This window comes from Ceratotherium simum, chromosome 20 (assembly GCF_057802395.1).
Source record: "Ceratotherium simum simum isolate JZ-2026a chromosome 20, ASM5780239v1, whole genome shotgun sequence".
NCBI classification, from domain to species: domain Eukaryota; kingdom Metazoa; phylum Chordata; class Mammalia; order Perissodactyla; family Rhinocerotidae; genus Ceratotherium; species Ceratotherium simum.
This window is the reverse complement of record NC_141919.1, coordinates 15,950,756-15,978,356: the sequence shown is the minus strand read 5'-3', so window position 1 is coordinate 15,978,356 and position 27,601 is coordinate 15,950,756. Positions and strand designations below refer to the sequence as shown.

Genomic DNA, 27,601 nt, shown 5'->3' with positions numbered 1-27,601 from the left:
ACTTACAAAAAAAAAAGACTTTTGACTTTATTCTTCTTCTATACTACACACCCATACTAAGTACTGTTGATATCCCCATCTCAAAAAGAGGAAATCAGTACTTTAAATAGCTTGATCAAAGTCATACAGCTATTAAGTGGATAACTGTGATTTGAGCCCAGGTTTGGTTTTTTTTGTAGTGTGTGACCAAAAAACTCCCTAATCATCAGAATGCAAGCTAGTCAGAAATATAGAAATAACGAGAGATAATCAAATGAGTCTGTAGAGAATGTTTAAAATTAATATAACAATATATTTTATATTTCTAAGGACTGAGAGGGGTGTGAGCCATCTGTTTGTTATTAATAAACAAAAAGTTGATCAGTACAGTAGATAATTTAAATTCTGGCATTGAAGGAGGCCTCAAAAAGTTACACAATTCAGATCTTTTCAATGCAAGGTCCCCTGTATTACATATCATTGAGGTAACTTATTTCTGTGACTTTAGACCATTGGTTTGAGAAAAACAAAACACAGGAAAAAACCTCCTATTTGTAACAAAGTCTCAACATAAGCTACATGATGATCCAGTGGTTTTAGACACATGCAAAAAACAATAACAGCAGCAACAACACACAAAAAAGATACTGTAGTAAATTGTTGATTTATTCAATGTGACTGCTACTCCTGGTAATACCATTATTTGTAGAAGGTGGGCACTGGCATGGGATGATAACCAATATTTTTAAAAAAGTAAAAATAGAAAAATATCAGAGTGCATTGTATATCAGGTAAATGTTTTGTGATACTTGATGTGTGTGTGTATACATACACATACATCCATACACATACACATATACATACACACATATAGACACATACACACAAACACACACACAGTAGATTGTACATATACTGGATTGTGATGTAAATCTTATTTCTTACTCTGGGTCTCATTCAGCAAAGTCTGACAATCACTGGTCTAGAGGAACCGACTCACCGTGAGCTATGCTATATCTACGCATTCCTTGAAGTGAGAACAACTCATTAAGGTAAATTCCTGTCCACTGTCATGGACAACTATGTCCTGTTCCGAATGTTGGGGAAATCATGTGTGATAGAACAAACAAACAAAACAACAGCCGTCACTGTACCCATGTACATATTGTATCTTGGTTAAGGTTCTTGATTATATTCCTTTGAGTTTCCTAATTCACCCCAGGAAGAATTTGGTGCATTCCATCTTTATGCTGTTACTTGCAGACCTTGGAAATAAAGATAGAAAGGAAATTAATGGAGAATTCCAATTCTCATTTTATTAAATCTTCACAGTAACAAGAGTAAATCTAAGGATGTTAAGATTAAAGGGATTCCAGAGCTAGAAGTGCTGGTTTTCCGTAAAGAACTAAATAGAGTCCAAGTCTTATTCTTTTAATGCTTGCATTAAATTTAAGCCTAACTTAAGATATTAGATATTCAATATCATTTGCAACTGGTATAATAATCCTTGACTTCAAGGAATGAAATAGTTTGAGAACTAGAATATCCCAAAGTGTGAATGGTTGCAGTAGAATTCTTGTCTGGGAGTGTTATCCTTGATTTGAGGAAAGAAGTATTTTTACCTTGAATCTTTTTCTTAAACCAAGGAAGCCTAGCTGAATATTTGGTGACTTTGGCTTAGAACTTGATGATAAACATACCACATCCTTATCACACAGCTCATGTTGGAGAAACCCACATATTTTTGTATAGTATTTAATCTTTGAAGTATGTAAAATGTAAAAATGATTATACCCTTTGACCAAGCGAGTGCTACTTCTGAAAATTTTTAATATAATCAAGAAGAAAAAAACAGCAATATGTGCAGATATTTTTATAGCACGTTATTTGCCAATGTGAAAAACTTGTAACAACACTAAATATCCAACAATTGGGAAAGGGTTCAATAATCTTATGTTAATTTTATTTTTTTTTATTTTTTATTTTTTTAAAGATTTTATTTATTCATTTTTTTTCCCCCCAAAGCCCCAGTAGATAGTTGTATGTCATAGGTTCACATCCTTCTAGTTGCTGTACGTGGGACTCGGCCTCGCGTTGGACGGAGAAGTGGTGCCCTGGGGCGTGCCCGGGATCCGAACCCGGGCCGCCAGCATCAGAGCGCGCACACTTAACCGCTAAGCCACGGAGCCGGCCCTAATTTTAACTATTATACTAATTACACTACTATTACGTTATAACTGGAAATTATATTTTAAATTCAATATAGAAAAATACCAAAAAGAAAAATACAAACATTTGATTATTAGATTTTTATTTTGCCATCTCTTATTCCTTTGGTTTGAAACTAGACATGTGACATGTTTCTTCTGCACTAAGATGTCAATGTCAAGTCTCATAATTCACTTTCAATGAGCAAAACAGAACTCAGCCTTGAATCCTTTAACTGGGAGAACTATTTAGTTTTATTTAGTTTCATTTAATGGACTCTAAAGCTTCTTAAATATTAAATACTAATTTAAAAACAGAGATAAGCATGGTAGTTAACATGTAAACCACGTAACCACATAAAAGAGAGACTGCTGGGGGCCAGCCCCGTGGCTTAGCAGTTAAGTGCACGCGCTCCGCTATTGATGGCCCGGGTTGGGATCCGGGTGTGCACCAACGCACCACTTGTCCGGCCATGCTGAGGTGGCGTCCCACATACAGCAACTAGAAGGATGTGCAGCTATGACATACAACTATCTACTGGGGCTTTGGGGAGAAAAAGGGAAAAAAAAAAAAAATGATGAGATTGGCAATAGATGTTAGCTCAGGGCCGGTCTTCCTCAGCAAAAAGAGGAGGATTGGCATGGATGTTAGTTCAGGGCTGATCTTCCTCACCAAAAAAAAAAAAAGAGAGAGACTGCCATGAACAACAAGAACATTGGATGTGTACTCATTAACATGTTAACATTGTGGACTAGTGGGAATATAGGTGATTATTTTCTGCCTTTTGCTTTTACATTAAACTTTTTAAAAAATAATTAATATGCTTTTATAAAGAGATGAAAAGAAATATTTTTAAAGGGAGTCTGAATGTTCCTGGTGGCTAGACTGCCTTGTTATAGTGAGAATAGGTAATGATTCACTTTTGCCTCAAAGTCCAGATTTAAATAAGGATTGAATATATAACTTCATATCCTTACTCTCCTGGGTCATTTATTGTTGCATGAACAATTAAATTCAATCTTTGTTATTTCCCTTACATTATTATTGCTTTATCACAATTACAATTTTATTTATTTATTTATTTTTTTGTGAGGAAGATTGGCCCTGAGCTAACATCTGTCGCCAATCCTCCTCTTATTTGCTGAGGAAGACTGGCCCTGGGCTAACATCTGTGCCCATCTCCCTCCACTTTTTATATGGGACACCACCACAGCATGGCTTGACAAGTGGTGTGCCGGTGCCTGCCTGGGATCTGAACCTGTGAACCCCGGGCTGCCACAGCGGAACACGTGCACTTAACCGCTACGCCACTGGACTGGCCCCCACAATTATGATTTTATATGCTTAGAATGGAAAATCAGTTAAGCAGGTTTACGAGATGTTCTGAGAAGCCTGAAGAGCAGTCAGTTGAAACTCTGGAAGGCCTCACTGCTAGCTCAGTCCCAAACTGAGGGTTAAACCAGGCTATGCTGAGGACCCTACAGGCTGCCTGTGCCAGGGCACGGTGGTTGGAAGAACTGGGAAAGGTGGTGGGTTACTACTACAGATAACACAGTGACTTATTTATGCAACTGGAAAAAACTCACATACATCTTGGAGGTAGGAAAAGCTGATCTGCTCTGGATTTTATCTCTTCCAACATTTGTTATTCTTTTTTCTTTTTTAACTTTATCCAATATCTAGAACACAAGCAAGATAGCTTTAAAAGGTAGGGCTGAATACTTCCTTACAAGCCTCTAGGATGTAGGTGAGGAAAGAGAAGGGTGTCACACACATGGAAATGTACTTTCTTGTGGGCTTTCGGCGCCCATCAAAACAGGCCAGCTATTCCTGGGCCTTGGATCAGATGGCAAAAGCTAGCATTTCGTATGGAATTAGGGGCAATGTACCTGAGCTACATAATCAAGGCTCCTTTCATTTTTATCAGCAGGTAGATCACATGGCCACACTCCAGTGGATGACTTAGTCACTAAAGGAGAATCGGAGCTAAGCACTGGCCATTAACAAAAGGATGGAAAGGTATGTGTCCAGTGGCTGAAATGCCCCTGGAAGTATCTCACTAGGGCCAGAAAGGAAGCCAGTAACTCTCAGAGAAGAGGCTCTGGCTCAGGTGCTATCATTTATGAAGGCTGGGCCCCTCCCTTCACCCTACACTCTCTATATCCACTCACGCCAGTGCCCTGAGCTTCATTACAGGAGGCCTGCCTTTCATCTAAGTAACAGATGGCAGGGGGTAGGCAGGCATACCTAGCAAGGATTTTCAGTTCCACTTAAAAGAAGAAATTTAAAAACGGTCCTAAAATTTCTTCAGATGGGCTCATGCCTACATAAAGGACTGACCCTGAAATTGGGAGTGTGCAGGATCAGTGGGCTCCTGGCTGGGCTCAGTCCCCTACTCAGATAGGAATTTATTGAGGACATAGGAAACCTAATTCTTATTGAGAGATGATGACATTTGGACCAGGGTAGTTGCTTCTCCCCAAAAAAGCATGTAATATTCTTCACCGCTGGAGTGACTCGTCCTGTCTTCTCTTGAGCCAGCTGATGACTGCATTCTGCATGCGTCAGCCATGCAGCTGGATCTATAGTTTTGTTCTCCTAGCACGCTTTGTCATCCTCCTTCTTATGGTTTCTACTTCCTGCCCTGCTTTCCCTTTGGGTAATTTCTCCTCTTAAATCAGGAGGCCTTAGGAGAGGTATTCAATTACAAGATGTGTACATGATCCAGTCCTAGCCAATCACGCCATCCCCCTGGCCACAGTGACTGGTTTAGCAAACGTCACGTGACCCAAGCAGGACCACAGTCTCCATGGGACTTTTCAGTTGGGCTAAAATGGAAAACTGCTTTTTAAAAAAACTGTTTAAAATAAAGAATTTTAAACATATGCAAAAGTAGTGAGAATAATACACAACTCCCTATACCCAAAACCCAGCTTCAATATTTATCAACTCATGGACAAGCTTGAAAAAGGATAAACTGTCTTTTTCCACTGGGGCTGTTGGACCGAGGAGGATGGTGCTGCCAAGAGGCATCATGTCTGTCAGTGGAGAGAGTCTGACTTCAAAATAAACCCACAGAGAGCGGAAGTGAGGCAGAGCCCCGAGGACTCCATCTGAGCTCCTGAATCCAGCTGAGCCTGAAGCCACTGCCACCGCTGTACTTCTTTCCGCTTAAGCCAGATTTAGGAGAATTTCCGTCACTTGCAAAATGTGTCGTCCAATATGAAAACCTTAAAGGAACACTTGATAAATAATTTTTAAAATCTTGGGTTTATTTTTGAGGTATCTGGGAAATATAAATTCATGGAAAATCTTTAAGAGGAACAAAGGAGAAGGGGAGCTCTAGACATGAAAACAAGACCATCAGCATTTTTATTTCACTCTGTTCAAAGGATAACTTCAATCCCATTGAAGTAACAGCCATCTACTAAAAAATTTGAACACAAATATTAGTAAGAGATGCAACAAAGGGTGAACATTTTTACCCTTAAAAAACTCACAAACAAAATAATCAAGTCCCCAAACCCATTCAGAGTCTCTGATTCTGAATTATCTTCAAAGCAATGGATGAATGAATATAATCGCTCCCACATTAGCATTATGCTATGCCACTCTTGGGTATGCAATGAACCATTTTCCTGGCTGTTCCTTCACCATCCACTTCGACAGGACAATACTTACACTTCTGCTTTGCTAGTTCTTGTACTAGATCCTCATACACTTGTGAAAAGACATCCTCTTCAGATTTTGTTCCATCTAGGTAAACTGAGAAGGGCAAAAGAGAGCAGTTCAAATGCTAACAGGATTATTAGTAAAGGATGCTTACTCTCGCACCTGACATCTCTTGAGAATACCAATAGGTTTCACCAAAGAACATAACTTAGAAAGAAATTAATAGCCATTAGAGAAAGAAATAGATAATAGCCAGGTACAATAGGTAAAAAATTTTGGTTTATTACAGAGAAATTCACACCAGCTGATGTGAAAATTATTAAAGAAAAAAGAAAGAAACACTTAAGTGGCATTGTGCATGTGACACTTTAGGAGCACGGAAGAGGTGCCTTCCCAAAAGAATCATTTAAGGGAGTAGTACTCCAACCTACTTATGCAACAGGATCACCTGTGAAACTTCTGAAACCATGCAGGGGTCTGGGCTCTGCTTCATGTACTGAATTCGAATTCTCCAGGCCCAGGAGACATGTGACAGAGTCAGTTTTGGAGATAAAGTAGAAGTTATGTAGGTTAAAGGAAGGAAAGGGCCTTCTAGTCAGAAAATCGCAGAGGTAGGGAGGTAGGTGAGAACTCTGCCTGTTAAGGAAAAGATGCAAAGTTTGGAAAGGCTAGAATGTGGGGAGGCAGAACAGTGCAGAGAAGAGACTTGAGAGCAAGGCTGCGCCTTAGTCTTTCGAGATTCTGATGTCTGGCTGTTTTGGTTTTATCCTGGAGAGCTGGAGATTCTTTGAGGGTATTTAAGCAAGGTAGGAGCATGGTTAGATTTGGATTTTAGATTGAGAGGGAGAGAGGGGCAGCAAGAAGAGGATGTCCCTGAAACCAATGGTCCAAACTGGAAGTGGTGTGGCGAGAACGTCAGCCGCGGCTCCGGGGATGGGGAGGACGGGTGGAACTGGACTGAAGAAGGGATGATAACGGCTGCCAGACCATGAGGAGGCCCCCTGTGCTTTCTGACATAGCTCCCATGGAGGCCACGAGGCTTCTCACAATATGGCCAATTCCTTTTATTCTGAAAAGTATACATCAGTTCTGATTCCTCTGCCCCCATTCCAAAGCTTTCTCTCTCCAGCTTTCTGTATCTTCTCCGTGTTGAGCTCTGGATCCCAGCAATCTGTTCTTAGCCCAGGCCCATAGATCCAGGCATCTCAACCCCATTATGTGCAAAACAGACCTGCAGTCCTCCCTTACAATTCTGCAACACCTTCACTTTCTTCTGTTTTCTGAAATAACAACTGCCAGTTCCCAAGGTGTTGTCCTTGACACCTCAATTTTCGGCACCCTCCGTATCTATTCTATCACCCAGTTCTATTGAGTACATACATCTAATATTGCACCCTCTACACCCACCCTCCACAGAGCCAGAAGGATCTTACTAAAATAAGAATTTGATATCTACCACGTCCTTGCTTAAAACCTCTCTGTAGAGGGCCTCCCACTTCTCTTAGGATAAGAACCCAAGTCCTTAAATGGCCTATGACCCTTCCTGTATCACCAGCATCACTTCTCGCCCCTGGTTATCTCTACCACAAACACACCAACCTTCTTTCAGGTGCTGCTCATTCTTTCCTGCCCCCTGGCCTTTTCGTGTGCCAGCCCCACTGTCTGGAGTGATAGTCTATCCCCCCAACCCACCTCCTTTTGTCCAGTTAAACCTATCAGAGTGTGTGGTTTAAATGTGGCTTCCTCAAGGAAGCCTTCCCTGATTGCTGGGACTTGGGCAATCCCTTGGAGCTCAGTGTCACAGTCAGCCCAGCTAGAAGGACAAGCTTGTGCAGTTAGTGTGTTTATCTGTTTCCCTGGTAGAATGTAGGCTCATAAGAGCAGGGACTGGGTCTGCCTTATTTCCCTTGATATCATGAGGGCAGTGCCTTGTACATGGAAGGCGTTCAATCCATATTTGTTGAATGACCAGCTAGAAGGTGACAAGCTTTGAGAAGAGCCATAGAGAGAAAAACATAAACCAGGAAAGCCAGTTGTGGAAGGCGGGGAGCCCAGCGTGTTCTGCCTTAGAGTGTCCTTTATAATCTAATACATGAGAAAAATGCCTCCTAAGGTCCTTTCTTTTGTGTATTTTGAGGCAATGACAAGTAAAAGGCCCTCCATGGAGGGAGAAAAGGGTACTTACCAATTTGCCATGTGACGTCCTCCATCTCTTGTCTGTGCTTTAGATACATGGGCCACACATGGCCATCAAAGTACCCTGGTGGGTCTGGAGGCTCATAGACCCTGGTACTGTCAAAACACGTAGGAAACTTTACATTGACGGAAACACACAATTGATAAAGTAAAATAACAGTCAGGATAATGGAAAATCACTTGGAGATTGAATCTAAACAGGATTAAGACTACACATTTTAGACTCAACGCCAGTTACAAAGACATTTCAACAGATTTAACTCTCTGATCCACAAATTAACTTTGTAATTCACTATCACTCATAATTATCTTTTTTTCCCCTCTAGTGCTTTATAAAAGAATTAGGAGACAAATATCAATGTAAATAATGATAGAGATACTGATATGTTGGCTTAAGCTTTAAACTAATCAGTGTTCTTTGTGGCTGTAGCAGAATACAGGCTCACTAATTTAAAATCATAATCAAGATGGGATTGCTTCATATGAAGATTTAGGGAGATGAGCCAAATAGCTTATATAAGGGCCTTTTCTCAGAAAAGTAATTTGCATTACTCCACATGGATGACCATTTATGGAAAAAGGTTTTGCTCTTTGTGTGAAAGAATCGAGGCTTCCCTTGTCTGAAAAATGACATACGTACATCGCTCAATAATGTTGTTTCCTCGTTTTTCCTAAATTTTGTCTTTTGAGTTGCAATCCACAAAGGTGATTTCAAAACTTACCTCCTCCTCCTCTTACATTCTTCATATGGAATGGTCAGAAAATAGCTTCTATTCCATATGGTGTCAAGGGGCCTAAAATAACGGTATATTTAGTTCACAAGGTTTTTTCTCCATTCATTCAGAGTCAATATTATAGTGAAAAAGGCTTACTTGTAATTAAAAAGAAGGAAACCTTCGACGATTAAAATGGGAACTTCCTCAGCACTTTCCCAGTCTGTTGATACCGGAGAGTGTCTTGATCTTTCCATCCAGCAGGAAATGGCACACATCATTTTTTCCATGTTAAGCGCTTCAAGTACTTCACACAAACAAATAAATATAAGAAATCAATACAACAAAAGTTTTATGATGTAGCTTTTTATGATGAGTATATTCAGGGATCTATAAGTGTATAAAATAACACTTTTATTTAACCTTCAAAACACCTAATAACAAATGTTTTAGATAAATTTAAACTCTAATATTGATAAATTGGTACGTTTGAAACATTTTTATTATGGAAAATTTTAAACATATAAAAAAGTAGAGAGTAGAGTATAATGAACTCCCATGTCCCCATTACTAGTTTTGACAATCATAAACTCATGGCTAATCTTGCTTTATTTAATAAGATAAATAAGAGGTCTTGTTAAATTATTAAAAGAATTTACAAAGGTCACGAATATGTCATTTTCAGAACTCTAAAATGTGCATATTTTTAGAGCTTACAATTGTAATTCTAGAAAAGCATCCTATCACAGTGATTCTCAAAGTGTAGTACATAGACCAGGCGCATCAGCAACACCTGAGAACTCAGAAATGCAAATTCTCAACCCTACTCCAGAACTACTGAATCCAGCCATCTGGGTTTAGGTTTTTTAGTGGGAGGTTTTAAAATTATGGATTAATTTGTCTAATAGATATAGGGCTATTAAGATTTTCTCTTTGTTCTGGTGTTTTTGTAAGTTGCATTTTTCCAGGAAATTGTCAAGTTCATTTAAGTTTTCAAATTTATTTGCATAAAATTGTTCATAATATCCTCTTATCTTTTTAATGTCTCTAGGATCTGTAGTGATATTACCTGTTTTGTTTTTGATATTTGTAATCTGTGCCTTCTTTATTTTTCTCTTGATCCATCTTGTTTTACCTGTTTGGGGTTCACTCAGATTCTTGAATCTGTAGGTTTATGTCTTATGCCAAATTTGAGACATTTCACACCATTACTTCTCTGAATACTTTTTCAGCACCACATTGTTTCTCCCCTCCTTCTAGGACTCCAATAATATGAATGTTAGATCTTTTGTTACTCTCTCACGTTTCTGTTCATTTCTTTTCAGTCTATTTTCTCTCCATTGTTCAGATTGAGTAATTTTTATTGTTCTGTCTTCAGGTCCACTGATTCTTTCCTCTGTCATATTTATTCTCATGTTGGGCCCATTCAGTGAGTTTTAAAATTTAGTTATTGCATGTTTTCAGTTCTAAAATTTCTATTTGGTCCTTTTTCACATCCTCTATTTCTTTATTGAGGCTTCTATTTTTCACTTGACTCAAGAATGTTCACAATCGCTTGCTGAAGGCTTTTTACGAATGCTGCTTTAAAATCCTTGCCAGATAATTCCAACATCTGTGTCATCACGGAGTCAGTGTCTTTTGCTTGTCTTTCTTATCGTTTCTCATTCAAGCTGACAGTTGCCCGGTTCTTGATATGACGAGTGATTTTCAGTCTCATCCTGGAAATTTTGAGTATTATGTTGTGAGGCTCTGGATCATATTTAATCTTCCTTTTTTGCAGGCAGTCACCCTGTTCAGGTGTAGTGTCCAGGTCCAGGTGGGGGTGGATGAGCTCCCTGCAGGGCCTCATCAATACTGGAGTCAGGGCTGCCATGGGGGGAAAAGGGGAAAGCAGAGTGCTAGTGTGGCTTTCCTGTGGCTCAGTGAGGATGGAAGCTCAGCTCTTACTGGGTCCTGCGGACAGTAACTGACACTCCCTGGGTGAGAAAAGTGGAGTGCCAACTCGCCCCACCTCCCGTTGCCGCATTCTGCCTTCTGCTGCCGGGCGGGTGTGAAAGCTCAGTTCCCAGCTGGGCTCCACTGATGTGACCCCTGTGGATGCTGTGGAGGGCCAACCCCCACCCTCCTGGTGCCAGGTGGGCCCAGCGGTATAGCACCCCACTGGCCCTGCTATCACCACGAGGGGAGCATGGTTTTTCCTTTTGTGTTTGGTTAGAGTAGGGTAGACATGATCAAAATGATTTTCTATTCTGCTGGGCCACTTTTTTCAGTCCTTTGATTATAGAGAATAGGTTTCTTGGGAGTCTTCGTGTGTACCTACTGATGGTTCCATGCTGCACACTTCTCTAGCACCCCTTCCCGGATATATGCGAGGCAAAATGAAAGCACAGGGAACTCACAGCCATGTCATTCCTCAACTCCCCTCAGTCCCTAGTCAGTCTGCTCTCTTCTTTTCATCTTTCAGAGTTTTTCCTTGTTTGTTGTATTCCATCCAGGGTTTTCAGTTACAAGAAGGAAGAATAGTGAGGAATGAGGCCAATCCATCTTGGCTGGCACCAGAAGTATCATTAGTTTTAACATATTTTCATTATCATTCTTAAAAATATTTTCTAATTTTCACTGTGACTTATTCTTCGACCCGTGGGATATATAGAAGTGTTTTGCTTCAGTTCAAATGCGACAGTGTCTGGGATTTGCTTCAAAATAATATAGAAGGAGAAAGTGGGTGAGGGTATACATGAAATATAATTGGCCAAGAATTCATCGTTTTTAAAGCTGGATGGTGAACTCCTGAGAATTCATTATACTTTTTTGCCTACTTTTGTATATGTTTAAAATTTTTCATAAGAAAAAGTTTTTAAAAATCAGAAAGAAAGATACTGATTAATTTTCCAACACTTGGGAATTTTCTACTTACTCTTTTGTTATTGATTTCTAATTCAGTTCTCTATGATTAGAGGATATCTCTGTATCACTTCAATCCATTGAAATGTATTAGGACTTGCTCCATGTCCTTGTGTATGTCTTCCATTTTGGTTAATGTTCCATGTGTTCTTCAGGAAAAAAATGTGTATTCAGCTGTTGTACACGTTCTATATATGTTAGTTTGGTCAAGTCTGTTAATTGTGTTGTTCAAATCTGTTATACCCTTATAATTTTTGTTAGCTTGTTCTATTAGTTACTAAGTATTAAAATCTCCCACAATAATTATAGACTTGTCTATTTCTCCTCTTAGTTTTGTCAGTTTTTGCTTAATGTATTTTGAGGTCATATTATTAGGTGCATACAAATTTTATATTGTTTTATCTTCCTGTTTAATTGATCCATTTATCTCTCTTTTCTCTAGCAATACTCTTTGCCTTAAAGTTTACTTTGCCTAATTTAGTATAGTTATACCAATTTTCTTTCAGTAGGTGTTTGCATGGTATATCTTTTTCTACCCCTTTCATTGTCTACTTTTCTATATCCTAATATTTAAATATATCTCTTATGAGGAGCTTTTTTTTTTTTAAATCAGGTTGACAATCTTTGGTGTATTTTAGTTCATTTAATTTAATGTAGCTACTGATATATTTGGTTTAAATCTATCACCTTACAATCATCTTCTAGTTTTCTACCATCCTTTGATTTTTTAGTTCTGTTTTTTACTTATTTTGTATTTATCAACTATATTTTAATGATTCCGTCTATTTATAAACTTGATAGCTATACATTTTTAAACTATTCTTTTGGTGGTTATCATAAAGATTTCAACGTTACCTTGACTTACTTTAAATGTGTACATTTACCTAAAAAGTTCAGATTTTTCCTTAAGATAGATTCCTAAAAGTGGGTCACTTGAACACATGGCATGAATATTTTAAGGTCTATGGGACGTATGCTCAATCTCCTTTCCAGAAAGGTTGTACCAATTTATACTCCCACCTATGACAGTTTTTGTTTTATTGAGCCTGTGCCATCATTAGATAATTATCATTGCTTTAAAAATCTGTTTACTAGTGTGGGAGATCAAGATTTGGCCACCCTGAAATATATCTCTTTACCTTGATTGTTTTCTCTGAAGGACATTTGACCTCCCCCACTAACTGCCTAAAGAATTTGACATGGTGGCTCCTTCCTGGAACAGATCTTCTATCATGATGGCTGTAAAGATAATGTAGGATAGAGATTACAAGAGCAAAGGCACCAAGCCTCTTTTATCAAAAACTCTATCTCTCCCTGACCAAATTATCAATAGATGACCCTGAAAAGAATTGTCCTTCTGCCCTCTGAAGTCCCAGGCCACTACCCACCCCCAACACGTTCCTTCGCCTTTAGCTGCAATACTTAAGCAAGCAGCTTAGACAGAGGGACGAGTTGCTCATTTCTGAGCTTCTCCCATGTATACATGTTATTAAACTTGGTATTATTTTCTCCTGCTAACCTGTCTTGTTGATTATTTGGCCAGCCAGAAGAACCTTAAGGGAAAGGGCAGAGGGAGATTCTCCCTCTTCCCCCGACACTAGCTAAATGGGAAAAAAAGTAAGTTATATTTCTTTGACTACTTCTGAGGTTGACTTTTTATTGTACATTTATTAATCAAATAATCTTTTGCTTTAGTGAATAACTTACTCATATCATTGGACGTGTTTCAGTTGGGATATTAGTGTTTTTCTTATCAGTTTGTAAGAACTCATTTAAATTAGGAATAATTCTTTATTAATTGTTGAAAATAGTTTTTCCTTGTTTAACTCTTACTTTGTAATAATCCTCCTTACTAACCTTTAGAGGAGGGGAAGAGGAGAAAAAAACATTGCTGGCTGCAGCTCAAGACACAAGAACAACCAGCCAGTCAAGAATTTTGCCTCTTAAGAATATCATGTGTCTGTAAGAATTGATTGCACAACATTTCTCCTCCAAGGTTATTAAAGTTAAAAATAAAGAACGTATTTTATAACGTTTTAAGAGAACTCTCTCTGTCGCTAGCTTGCATAAGCACTCAATGATCATCTTATAAAAGCTGATAAGACCATTAAATATAGTTTATTAGCATGATATTCTTTACAGGAAAATAGACTTTTTTTCTGATGGACTTTGATCCTTTGGCTTCAAAGCAGTGTTAGACTGGGCAAAGGAGTGAGGTGAACCCATGTAAAAAATATTCACTAACCTTTTTGAGCAGTGAAAAAAGAAAACAGCTTTCCAGTACCTTGGTCACTGGAAAGGTAAGCTCAGAGGATGGGCCTTAGAGTGTGCTCCAGGCAAGACTGGGGGAGGGGGAGGGGGGTAGAGTTATGTATGCCCCAGGCAGGGACAGGGAGAATAACTGCGAACCCACCCTGCCCCAGCTTCAGAAAAAAAATCTGTTGTTCTAATGTTTTCAGTTTTAAATATAAAACTGGGGAAAAGGTATCACTTATTTAAACAGCGGAACATAAATCAGAAACATGTACAAAAGCAGGTTTAAAGTACAGCAATATATTTAAGCACATTTTGAGACTGTCTTCATAGATAGCGAAGTTATTTGGGTTTGAAAAAGAAAATGAACAACAGCGCATAATGTTTACAAGCTCAACTACTTACCATCATACTGCAGAAATCCATTTTTATCTATCTCTATCTCAGACTCTGGCTGGAAAAATAATAAAGTATCTATCAAAACTGTGCCGTGCAGAAATAATACAATTATAGAATGAAGAGGCAATAAAACTTTAATAAACGCTTGTTGATGAGGATTAATAAAATCAAAGATCAGCACCAATCAGTGGTGCCATCTAGTGGATAAGTAACACTACTGCATTGAGCTTCCCTTCATGGCAAAACCTGTATCACTCAGCAAAGGCTTTTTGGATGTAATTCAATTACTTTGCTACTAGAACTTTTTTGTGTTAAATAAATTATCTAAGAAGTTTTGCAGATACCTTAAAGAAATCATCCTGAGATATGACACTGCAATTTGGGAGACGTTTCTGCAAATTCTTAGCGAGTGTTGTCTTCCCACCATTTGTCACACTGAACCGAAAAAGAAAAGAAAACTTGAAAATACCAGGAAGGAAGATGCATTAAAAAACATAAAACATTTTAAAATGATCTTAGAAAACGGATATTTAAAAAAATATTTAAGAAAAAATTACTTCTTTCATAAATAATGCTTTTTCTGTTGGTAAAACCATAGGTTAAGAAGATCTGATGGACTAAACGACGAGAAATAAGCTGGGAAGCATGGAGGAGAAAGGTACTACTGAGCAAGTGAACTGGGTAAAACTAACACTTAAAAATACAGCTACTGCGTTGAAAGCAAACGAATTTTTTTGTGTATGGTGAGACAGTCACAGGATTCACATGCAACACAGAGAATACGAGCAGCACGTTTTAGTGCCAGTATATAAAACTGCACATGGTCCTGTGATTTTGTTTCAGTGTAGAGGCGGCTTATTGCAAGCTCATCTATCCTGAATTCACATCTCCTGGGTGGTGCCTGCTTTTCCCCTAATCTCTCTTCACTTTGGGGCTGGACGGGAGGTCCACTGTAGTTTATCATATCCGGTCAGTTATTTGTTCTTTCTGGCTGGACTGTGACATCGAGGACAGTGGGGACCCTGACTATCTCCTCTGTGTATCTAGTTTTCCAGCATCCGGCACTGTGCATAGCAGAGGGGAGGCACTTCTACAGTCAGTCATTCAACCCAAGAGTTCTTTTACCCGGGCTGAGGCTCTTCCAAAGAGTCTATGGACAGATTTGGGGTCCTTGTGAACTTGAATGGGAAAGAAATTACATCTTTATTTTCACTAAATTCAAACAGAATTTTAGCATTTCCTTTAGTTATAAATATGTCACAAACAACAGTATTATTAATAGTAGCTGTGACTTTGTCACCAATAGAAATCACAGATATTTCCATATCATGTTGCAGTCGGGCAGACATCTTGAAGTATTACTGACACTCATTATTATTTCAAATTTACGGCAGGTTTTAGACCCACCACTGGACATTGTTATGAGTTAACAAAGAAGTGTATATATTGCAATGCTACAAGTTTGTTTTTTAAAATATTTTTATAACTATATTATCATAACTAGTTTCCTTTGTATTCCTGTATTTTATTTTGTGCATTTAAAACCACTACTCTGAGAAGTCAAGACTTCACCATACCACGAAATGCCCACAGCACAAAAAACTCCTGACTGCACGTTTATTTGCAAGAACTTGTGCTTAACCCCAGATAAAATGAATCGCAATGATTATAATCTAGAAAGGGGAAAAAGAACTAATATTTATTCACTGAAATCGTTTATGGGATATAATTCAATTATTACCCAAATACCTTATATCTACAAAGTAGAAGGAACTTGAGTCACAAGTTTTTTTTCATTTAACCTTAGAACACACATGGGTAGGATATGGGAGATCTCCTTGAAAACAGGGAAAAGGGAATAGGTGTTACCCTGTACATCGAGAAAATACTGTTATATATCTTTCCCCCTTTAAAAAAATGTCTATAATCCATATTGAATGTCCATAGTTCAGTTACTGAATTTTGGCTTAAAATAGACAGTAAACAGGGGTAACTATTACAGTATGAGCAATCTAGCTAGAAAATGTGTCATTTTCTAGACTTATTTCTTTGTTAAGATCATGTAGTCGAACCATTAGTAATTAGACCCCTTCTCACTGACTTAACCGGAGCCAATGAGAAATAAGCACCCTATTTTTGTAGATTTGGAGGAGATGGACCAGCTAGAAGGCAGTCCAGGTCAGGGGGACCGGAAAGGAGGGAAAGTGCTATTTAACAGTCTGAGCCTAGGATCTATACTTGGAATATAACCATCCTGGTCAGGTGACACCTTAGAACTCAACTCTTCTCCTCCAGCATGCTCCAGCAGGCTCACAGCCTCCCCGCACGTGCCGTCCACCCTCAGGGGCAGCGTGCCCTGACAGGAGTATCTTCTAGCCTAGGATCTGGGGAAGGAAAATGGTGACTACTTGGGGCCACTTCCTCCTTTGTTCACAACACCCAAATAAATGCAACTCCTGGCCCCTTGATTTTTTATGTGCCAGGTGACAAGACGGGTCATTGTATTTGGAACATGACAGTTGGCTAGGGAGAAGTTAAAAAGGCTGTCTGTAATTACTCAAAAAAGTGGAGAATCCATACTGCAACAGGTAGATATTAATATTCCCATTTCCAGTTGAGGAAACTAAGGATTGAAAAGTTATATACTCATAAAACTTGCCCAAGGGAACACCTAGCAAGTAATAGAGATGGGATACCAAGTCTAACTCCACCGCCCAAGAATCTTACGTTTTTTTAAAATCATAGAATTTTACAAGAATCTGATGAAGGTTATAAACCCTTTCTCCAGAAAAACGAACATCTTCACACATGCACTAAATTTTCAGGAGGTTCACGGATGCCCCTGAATCCTTTAGAACCCTTACTATCCCTTGCAGTCTCAATTGAATCATCACTTCACAGGGCAGCAAGCGGTGAGTACATGAGAAAGATACAACATAGCGAGTTTGGAGGAAGGAAGAAAGGCAGGAACTGCAGCTGAGTCTGGCAGGGGCTTCACAGCAGCAGCAGCACTAAACTGAGATCCTGGCACTTGCTGAGGAACAGGCAGTGAAGAGGAGGCTTTCTCAGGGAGTTATGGGTAGTGCCTCATGCACATGGCAGGTTTCTAGACAGAGGGCACTGTACTGGAATATTGAGAAGAGGGGACTTTTACTCACACACATGCAGAAAGAAAGTCAGAGTGGATCCTGTAGTGGACTTGGTCGCTGCCTCCCCAGGTTCCACCCGTTTTTGAGGTCTGGTTGGAATCCACCCCACTCTCAACTCCACAGTTGAGAGGGCCCCACTGGCCTAAACCAATCAAGGTCATCCCATCCCTTTTGCCACAGTGACTGTGGGTATGTGACACAGCTGGTCCAGTCAAAGGGAGACCCACAACCTAGGGGAAGAGAAGCACTTTCTTCCCCCGAGCTGGTCACAGCTGGCAGCCCCTTGTGACCAAAAAGTAGAGCCAACTCTAGGATGAATTCAAACGGAGGAAGATACAGAGAAGAGACGGAGAGAAACTGAGTCTTTGGTGACACCACTGAGCTCCTGTATCAAACCTTTCCTGCAGCCTGCCTGCTCCTAAAGCTCATACATTTCTTTTATTATTTATGGGTGGTCTTCATATACCAGGAAATTCAGATTTCATTCTAGATAATTGGGAACCACTGAATATTGTTCATCAGGTGAAAGACTAATTTAAAAATTTTATGTGAAGATTAAACTGGTAGAGGTACGTAGGAAAGACTAAGAAGGGGAGCCTGGAATTTGGGAATGAGGGCCTGAATTAGGATTGTGGTTGTGAGTGTGGAAAGGAAGAGACAGATAAGAAAAGCAATGCAGAGAAAAACTGAACTTCAGTTCTGATTAGCTGGGAGCAAGACAAGGCAGAGTTCTGACATTTAATTCATTCAATTTTACTTCTCATTACTTACTATAGTAATATAATACAATGATCTCCCCCAAATTACAAACTTGTAATTTCAGTAGTCTCAAATATTTTATTAACTGGACCACACATAACGTGAAAGTACTCAGAAGGAAGATGAACCTAATACAGTAGCAAAACAAATAATGTCCTTCTGTGTTGTTGTTGATGCCTTATTTGCGTGCCCACCTCTGGTACCATAGGTACCATGTGATTTAGGACACTTTTGAGGGAGAGGGGCAAACGACTAATAATTATGTCAGGGCAACAAGGACTAGCTCAAGATATAAGGTCACCCTAAGGATGGGGAAAAAGGAGTGGAGGTGAGGTGGTTCCTTATTCCTCATGTGCAAAGCTGGGCATAACAGGAAAGAAATGATAGGTGTTCTCCTCCTTTCACACTGGAGGAGCAGCCACACGGGGAATGACAAATCGCCCCCAACCAAGGTCGCATCTGACCAGGCCTTGCCTCTGGTGCCTGCTCCAGAAAATAAATGGTAAAGCAGGCAAACCTGTTTACTGACTCGCCCGTTTCTCTGCTTTTAGGAAACTCTCCCATCTCCTGTTGGCATTTACGTAGCCAACGCTCCACTGTTTTAGATCTGACAGTGGCCGGCTCTCTTCTCCAGGACTCAGGACTTCTCCATGCTCCTCCTTCCCCAACTAGGTCCACATGGAGACACCCTTTGGACATCCTGAGTATGTCGACCAGCTGTCTGTAGCAAAACTACTCACCCACTGATTCCAATGACAAATGTTTTCATAATTAGCTTTGAAAATCACGTCTTCCTAAAATATCCTAAAATTAAAAAAAAAAAAATCAAATGCTTACCATTTAGATGTCTAAAAGGGCAAAAGAAAGATCCTAAACTAGGAGGGCCAGGTGAGGGGGAAAGATGACTGCGAACCCTGGGTTACCCCATCCCTGGATTACCCACACGCCACGGAAGAGCTTCACACTGCACTGGCTTCTCTCTGCCACACGCTCCTGCTAAGCGCCAACAGCCGGTGTGCGCCCAGGGCCTGTAAGCCGAAGCCAAGTGAACTGAAAGGCCCCCACGGCCAAGCATTGACCTCTGAAGATCTGTTTTCAAGGGCATGGGGGAGTTGTCAGGCCACAGAGCACACTACAGTTTCATGCTCCCCTTGGCTTAGCCACGGTGTCTCTTCCCTGCAGGATTCAATTACCCAGGGATGCCCATTCGCCCCATGGCAGGGAACCTGCAGAGCTGGCTTGTCTCTTCCCTTCTGAAATGGGGAGAAAGTCACTGGTAGCCAGAGGCAAAAGGAAGTTAATTCCCTTTAAGGGCGCTATTTCCTTACCCAAAAGCCTAAGTCTAGGGCCACAGTAGATGAACTTTTTCAGAAATGGGCCAGATAGCAAATATTTGAGGCTTTGTGGGACAAGAGGCAAAAGGAAGGTTATTATGTAGGTACTTACGTAATGAGAGAAAACAAATTTTCACAATTTTTTGATGAAAGTCAAGACATAATAATAATTGAGTACAATTCTTTTTCGTAATGCATGTCTACTAATGAGAAGAGTGGAATTCCTTTTTTATGGGAGAACATTCCCTTATTGGATCTCAAAGTGAGTGTTCCCCATCATGAAACTGATTGCAAATGTTCAGGCGGAGGGCCAGGTTTTAGCCACAGGTCAGCGTCTGCTGACCCCTGGTCTAGAGAGTGGAGGGCAGTTTTGCACATGCCCCCTAAGGCTCACCAAAGTAGTCTTGTGGATATTCCAAGGACCATTTTCATCTCCTCAAGTGAAAAGGTGAAGCTCAGCTGCAGGGAACCTTAGAGTAGTGGTTCTGAAGGTGGTCTCTGACTGATGCTGCTCTCTATTCCCCAATGCTCTGGCTGGGTGATCAGGAACCCAAGCTGCGGCAGGTGGGGTGAGTGGTGGCTGAGCTGGAGGCTCCCAATTCCTACCCCTGACTTGTGTCCAGGCTCCCCCGGGAGTAAGGAGTGGGGAGAAGAGCCTAGTGGAGATAGCGTTGTTGTTCCTTGGCTTCTTCTCAGTTTATCCAGAATATTCCAAATCCAATTGCTTAACGTTTGGTTCTACTTTCATTAACAAGCCTACATAAGACAAGACTTCAGTAATGACTGCAATAAAAATAAAATAACAGAACAAGTTGGACATCCGAGTTTCACCCGGAATTGCACTGTTGAAGATACATCTCCATCCAAACTGCCAAAGTGTATTAAGGAACAACTGCTTACGATGAGTATCGTAAAATAAACTTTTGCATTCTCATTTTTCTGCTTTTGAATTTTATCTTACCCTATTCTTATTTTTAATATGTCAGTGAAAGGCTGCCAACCACCTTTTTTGGGAAGGGAAAGGCTGCCCTTTATCTCGAGATGGTATCTTTCTTACTTTCTTGGTGGTAAATGTCCTTTCTCCTATGAAATTATGTTGGCAGTAGACAGTAGATTGATGTCCTCCTTTGGCCAAAAAAAAAAAAAATCATAAAACATTGTCACTCCTTGCCCCCACCTCGTCTCTTTTTGGATAGTCTGTCAGAGCACACACTCTCAAGCCCAGAGAAGGCCAGCCTTAGCGATCACTTAGTCCACTCCTTCATTTTGCAGAAGTCGAAACTGGCCCAGACAAGGGAGCGTCTTGCCCAGGGTCACACAGCTAGTGAATGGAAAAGCCAGAAACGAAAATAAACCATGCAATTTAACTTCTTTCCTCTTTCCAAGCTGCTAAAGAGCTCTTTATTACTAGGAGCAAAGAAAGGATGTTGCACACGTGCTGGCTTAACTGTGAGGCTCTTGTGTATAATTGATGTCATTTTTATTGATGTATTATTGATGGGTGTGTATTTGCAGTGTACACTGAATGGCAAGCACTGGTCCCCTGTGCTTCTTGCCACATCTGTGCCTACATACACATGAGAATATTGTATCAATTACACCGCATGTAAATAACGAATGTGGTTGTGGCACTGGAAACAGGCTTGAGGGGGTTATTTAGGTGGAAACTCTAGCAATTCAGAAACCAGGAGTGAGGGAGAGTCAAGAACCTACTTATAAAATCCCTTGGGCTCAAGAGGGAACTCCCATAGTCAAATGCAAGTTTTTACCAAAACAGGAACCCTTAGTTTTATGTTAATCAGTAGTCTCAGCCTGTCCAAGACAGTGTTTGGGTAAATGCTGGGCATTTACCCATTAGCAATGAACAGGTGACAATGTGGTGGGACGGGGGGAGAACTGGGAGAAGCAGACATAAGATGTGTGGCTGTGGTTAGGGTGGGCGTAGCAATTCCAGAAACCGTTTATTTCAAAAACGCTGTTGGATACACAAGGCAGCTTCAGATGAACTCCAAGTTCAGGCTGTTATTTCACTGCCTGTTGCCCTCTTTAAGAACTATTTTAAAATCACATTTAAAAAGCTTGCAATCAAGAGTTGCCAGGCTCCAAATATAGCAGCAGCAGACTCCATGAAGCAAACACAAGCTTAATCAACTATAAATCGTAATTCACTGCATGTCTCCGGAGGGACAACCATTTGGACCTTCCAGCCTCATCAATCCAGGGCATCCAATTAATAGGAATATATGCCACTTCCAATCTCGTGGGATATCTATGTACTCTATTCTCCCAGTAAGTGCAAAGCTTTCCTCAACAGCAGAGAGCCTTTGCATAGCGGGAGGAGAACAGACTAAGATTAGCCAAGAGCAAACCCGAAATGAGTAATTTTAATATTTTTATACTATTTTTTACCCTAAGTAAAATATGTGGTTGAGTGCTTTCTTCATAACTGCTATGTGTTTATTATATTTAATTTGTTTCACTACTAAACATGGTACATTTTAGATTCTAAACTGCAAAACGGTCAGAGGTGGCATGTGCAGAATCAGCAGGTTATAAGGAAGATTTCAACTCCCTAATACAAATGGATGACAACACGCTAACAAAATATTGTGCTTTTCAACGCGTCTAATGAGCAGTCTGATATTTTTAAGAGTGAAACGTTTTCAGACTTCTTATTTATCTTACTCAATAGATATTTTGATGATCTTCTCCCATGCGACAGGGAAGTCTTTTCCTGCTGTTGTTTAAACTTTGCTCCCTTTTGGTAAACAGAAATCTCCCAAGGATGGAGTTTGTGAATATGCAACCCATGCCCCCTTCCGTCAGAATCACTAGATCTTTCACTAACCCCTAGTAGAAACTCGGTAGCTTCAGTTCACATAAACTCTTTTCCTTGCCGTTTTTCTTCCTCCTAACACACAACTGGTTTATAATATTGACAGTGCTATTGTAAACTTATGCACGCTGCATTTCCTGTATGCTCCAGCCTTTGCTTCCCAGTGCAGAGTCAATCTGCTAGGTCAGAGGTCCGCAAACTCCTGTGAGGTGCCAGGTAGTAAATGTTTTCAGCTTTGCGGACAGCTGCTCAACTCCGCTGCGGTGAAGTGACAGCGGCCACAGACGACACATAAGCCAAGGAGCGTGGCTGTGTTCTAACAAGACTTTGTGGACACTGAAATTGGAATTTCATATAATTTTCCCATGCCACAAAATATTCTTTTGATTTACCTTCGGCCAAATAAAAATGTAAAAGCCATTCTCAGTTAGCAGGCCGTAGGCGGGCCATAGTTTGTCAACGCCAACGCTAGAGGAATGGAGATCAAGATCTGACCCTGTCCTAACAGGGTGACTTCTCCTAACAACCTGTACGTACTCTTGGAGGCAGACTCCCATTTTAAGGATTATTACGGGGCGCTAAGGCACTAGGCCATCACGAGTACACATGCTCCTTGGCAGGCCACGTATCAGCCCTTTCAGAGCGGTAAGAGTCCCAACAGGGTATGCGAGACGCAGCAGGGTCGGGCTCCAGCGCAGGAACCCTCTGGAAACACCTCCAGGCCCCAGTGAGACTAAGCGGCGCGGCGGGGCCAGGCAGGTACTCACCGGCCGCCGGTTCGAATCCCCGCAAGCAAAGCGGCACAGGCGACGGCCAAGCGCGCGCCTGTCACTAACTCCCCGCAACCCCCGGAGCTCGCTAATGAGAGGCCCAAAGCCCTTTGCTCCGCGCCGCTTCCGGGTCAGAGGCGGCCCAGACAGAGGGCGCCAACCGAGGGCTCCATTCCACCCGGGCCGGACGCGGCGACAGCTGCAACCCCGTCGGGCGGGGCGGGACTCCGGCGAGCTTGGCCCCGCGCGCGCCCCTGCAGGCTCCGACCCTTCCTCGTCGGGGGCGCGCGCGGCCAGGTCGGCCGGGGAGCAAGCCCGCGGCGCCCTCGCTCGGCTCCGGCTGGTTCCGCCGCCGCGCGCGCCGCCGTGCGCGCCGCCCGCGCCCCCGCCGCGCCGAAGCTGCCAGCCGGGGAGCCAATTAGCGCTCGGCGAGGCGGCGGCCACTTCCTCGTCAGCGCGGCCGCGCGCTCGGGACGGCTCGGGCGGCCGCGGGGCGGGGCGGGCACTGCGCCGGGCGGCTCTGCCTGCGTGCGCTGGTCCGGCAGCCAGGGGTCGGAGCTGGTCCTGGAAGGCGCACCGCTGCGGACCAGACAAAAAGAAACTTCGGGGCGCCCGCAGTGCCGGCTGGCGGGGCGTTTGGTCGGCTTTTCGTGCGTGGTCTTTGGGCTCAGCCTCTCCAGGAAGCGACATGTCGAAGCCGCCACCCAAACCGGTCAAACCAGGTAAGGGAGCTGCTCCCCGGGTCCCCGGGCGCCTCGGTGCCCTGCGCTTCCTCTGCCACTTGGCAGGGCAGACCAGGCACGTACCCGGCCCCGAGCCTCGCTCTCGAGGTCCGACTCCCCAGGGTGGGAGTTGTTAGTTTTGTTGCGTTCACTACAGGGGAGGGATCGTTTTGGATAGCAAGAGGATTTCGAGGATTTTTTAAAATTTTATGTTTCAAGAGGAGTCACCCTCGTTTTGCAACCCTGTCATTCGCTGCAGCTTTCCAGCGGGTTGTGATGGCTACCTCCCTTTGAAGCTTTCCTGGAAGACAGACCCATTGATCTCCCTTTAAAAAAAATTTAAAGAAATATGTCTTGAAATGTTCGGTCTTTTAGCCACTTCCTCTTTTATTTCAGTGTGTCACTGTCAAGTTAGGGTTCTTGACCGGCCTGAGCGAACGGGAAGTGCGCTGCTTGCAGGGTGGGGTGGGCGCTCGAGTCTCCTTTGGGACTTTTGAGAGGAGCGGCGTTTAAAATTGACCTCGGGATCTTGGGAAAAGCATTTAGAGGACTCTGTCCTCGAGCTCGTGGCGAGAAGAATCTAGGCTGCGGCAGAGCAATCTCGGCTGTTACATTCGGAAGTGTCACTTTATCGTGCAACTCAAGTCCTCTGCCTCCGCTCCCGCCAATGAATTTGGCGTGGTAAACTGGAGAGGGTGAGATTACCAAGTTCCTCAAAGCAGTTTTCTTGGCCGGTAGTCCTTGTTCATTTTTGAGTCTATGCTTAGCCTAATTTCTGTGATATGGAGAAAGGAGAATTTAAAAGGGACTGACGCATTTCAATTCAATACTGTAACAAACTCGTGCGTTCATTTGGTAGGTAATTACGGGAAACCTAGGAAATGGAAGATAAATGGCTCTGATATAGTTAGGTTTTTTTTCGCCAATCTCATGTAACTTCAGTTATAGCACAGGCTGAAATTTATCCATTTAGATCAAATTTCGAAGTAACCTCAGTTGCAGGAGGTAGAGTTTCAGTAATTAATTTTTTTCTTGATTTTTCTAAACTTTAGTCAAGCGAGTTTCATGACTATCCGGTTTCTTTCTTTGCCATCATACAGTGGCAGTTTCAAGTCATTTTACTAGAAAATTATGTACATACATATGTGGCATAGTCATTCGCTGAAGATTTAAATTTTGGTGGGGTGGAGTGGCTGTGAAGGAAGTTGCTGGGACTTTGGCTCTGCTGTGAGCAGAGACAGGGTGGGGCTAGAATCCGGCTCTCCACTTCTCTAGAAGGGGAATCTGATGAGGAATTTGCATTTTAAGTGCTTGTGTGGGAGGTGGCAGCTTTCTAAACTCATGTAAATCAGGACGTCAAGTATCCAACAGAGCAGAGTTGTTTTTTGATAGCTAAACAAAGTACTTTATTTTAAAGAACGTCCTGAGAAGCTGTTCATGAGGTTTTTTCTCTCTCTAGACATTAAGTGATGTCTGTGCTGCAGCTGGAGGGACGTTGACAGTGATGTGTGTGCGTGTGTATGTGTGTGTGTGTGCGTGTACTCATGCATACAAGGGTGTGATTTATCGATCATACTGTTACCAGTTGGGGATACACTCCCAGGAACCATTTTTATCTGACACCACTGCTTTCTCCTTCTCTTTAGCGAAGCAGAAAGCAAACGATTGAAAATGACGGCTGTTTAGAGAGAGCTTTGAATCCACACTAATTTATAAATGAGATCCAAACTCAAATAAGGTCACCATAGAAATCGGTTTGTTAGTTTACTAATTTACAATGAGAAATATTACTTTCATTTAGACTTGACCCTTTGTGTGCCCTGGCTTAATTGAAAACAAAATTGTCCTATTGTAGTATTGTCCCACATTTACTGTGTGCCAGGCACTGATCTAATCACTTTTACGTGTATATTAACTCGCATCTCACAACAACCGTACGAGATCAGTACCATTATTGTTCCCATTGCACAGGTGGGGAAATGGAGGAAAGCACAGAAAGGTTAAGTTGCTTGCCCAAGGTCAGCAGCTGGATGGGGAGGAGTGGGCAGGGTTAGAAGCCAGGTAGTCTGGCTCCAGAGTCTGGGCCCTTGACCATAGTGTTACTTTGCCTTATGTCACTGTGCACCGCTCACATGCGTGGTCGTGTGTATTCAGAGCCGGTGGGCAGGAAGTGGAAAGGAAAGTGCCTCTGGTCCTCAGTCACGCTTTCTTGTCGCAAATGCGCTTACAAGCTCACCCCCTGGTTGGTGGCAGCAAGGAGAGTGGTGCTCAGCTTTACTTTCTTGTCCCGCAGGCAAGCTACATGGGTAAAAATGTCTGAAGCAAGCCTGAAATTAGGGGTAGGGGGATGTATTTAATTTTTGTTCTTTGGGTGTGTTTATACCCTGCGTCATCCCAAATGAGAGTTAAAAAAAATAAAAACGAAGATAAAGAAAGCAGGGTCATATAGAAGGAAGAATAATAAGAAGAAACCAGAGGAAAAGTTAGCTTACAGACATGCATGTCGTAAGGTCCTCCTGAGTTTCTAAAGGATCCTAGTTTTTGTAAAATTAACATGTATTACTTGCTCTGAGAAGAGTTATTTTAATGGCACTGAGATGTGAGACTAATTTCTCCCATGGGTTCTCTGAGAGTGTTGAGCTGGACTGGACATCTCTACAAGAAACACAAGTGGGACCTCATAGTGGTGGTCCCTAAAGCTTCCTGCAGGGCAAGATCCCGGCAAAACAGCGTGGCTCCCTTCTATAGGCAGTGCTAAAAGGAGGGGAGCAGGTGAGGAGGAGAAAGGACTTACTGGGAGATTTTAGTAGCAAGGGACATTAAGCTATAATGTGGGCCGATGTATCTATCAGGATGATTGGCATATGCCCCATCAGGGGACCAATTTTGAAAGGAATGTCCTTTCAAAGTCAAATGTTGGTCAAATGCTGGCTGGAGAGCCCCCTGCCACTTCATTTCCTTTTGCATCCTCCTGAGATTATACCAGGATTTGGGTTTGTGGCCACATCCAATGTTCATTTGCTAAACAGTTCTTAATATGTTCAGCTAATATATAGGCCCTGTGCTAGACATTGGGGTTCCAATGAACAAGAAAATAAAGTCTTGTCCATGAAAGTCTAATGGGGGAGATTTGTGTATCTACAGATAATATCTTAGATTGTCCCATATCTACAATTGGATGGCTGATCTTACCATTTCATTAAAAAAAAAATCTTGTAATTAAAGATAAAAGTAATATATTTTTTATTATAGAAAATTTAGAAAATATAGTATAGCAAAACAATACATATATAGATAAAAATATAGAAATCATTCCTACCTATCATCTAGTGATAACCACTGTTTTCTCTCAGAGTTTTTTTTTTTTCCTCCTTCTTCAAATCCATTTCATTCAAAAAAGAAAACACAAACAGCTATTCTCAGAGCAGTGTCTCAGTTTCGGTCTTAAGTGTTTTGTTGTTGGTTGGCATATGTTTCCTATGGTCTGTATAGTATCGCCTACACTCTGCTTGCAAAACAGTTCTGTCACATTTTGACCTTTCCTAGCTTACTGATTTTTTTCTCTAGGGTCACTTTTGGCCACTCAAGGTCTGTCATTGAAACTCTCCCCTCTAATTGTTAGATGTGGCACCATGGTACTCAATCTGCTAAAATGGGTCACATTTCGTGGGCTTCAGCTCATCATTTATGGGACCCTCTTTTCCTTC

General features: G+C 41.6%; 2 protein-coding genes across 7 annotated transcripts in view; one reads left to right on the top strand and one right to left on the bottom strand.

Annotated features, from left to right (window-relative positions):
• Positions 1-317: 317 nt before the first annotated feature.
• NMRK1 (nicotinamide riboside kinase 1) lies at positions 318-23,421 on the bottom strand. Of its 5 annotated transcripts, XR_015555381.1 has the most exons (10): positions 23,170-23,421; positions 18,973-19,036; positions 14,669-14,759; positions 14,331-14,379; positions 8,928-9,075; positions 8,778-8,849; positions 8,045-8,151; positions 5,869-5,952; positions 3,778-3,866; positions 318-1,244 (listed from the first exon to the last, which is right to left on the bottom strand). XR_015555381.1 is itself a non-coding variant. In XM_004439633.3 (9 exons), exons 2-9 carry the CDS (start codon positions 18,999-19,001, stop codon positions 1,225-1,227), a joined length of 600 nt encoding a protein of 199 aa, XP_004439690.1. In that variant the 5' UTR covers positions 19,002-19,036; positions 23,170-23,421; the 3' UTR covers positions 318-1,224. The 5 variants fall into 5 exon arrangements, 4 of the variants coding, with proteins under 4 accessions (XP_004439690.1, XP_087300597.1, XP_087300596.1 ...); XM_004439633.3 differs by lacking the exon at positions 3,778-3,866; XM_087444471.1 differs by lacking the exons at positions 318-1,244; positions 3,778-3,866 and adding an exon at positions 5,534-5,614.
• OSTF1 (osteoclast stimulating factor 1) overlaps positions 13,203-27,601 on the top strand; it is a 60,076-nt gene continuing 45,677 nt past the window's right edge. Inside the window, exons 1-2 of one of the 2 annotated variants that reach the window (XM_087444473.1) lie at positions 13,203-13,289; positions 14,923-14,982. In XM_087444473.1, the coding sequence (XP_087300599.1) occupies positions 14,970-14,982 (13 nt within the window). In that variant the 5' untranslated portion in view covers positions 13,203-13,289; positions 14,923-14,969. Of the gene's footprint in view, positions 13,290-14,922; positions 14,983-23,667; positions 23,895-27,601 lie in introns of those variants that run through there. The other variant, XM_004439632.3, reaches the window with a different exon arrangement.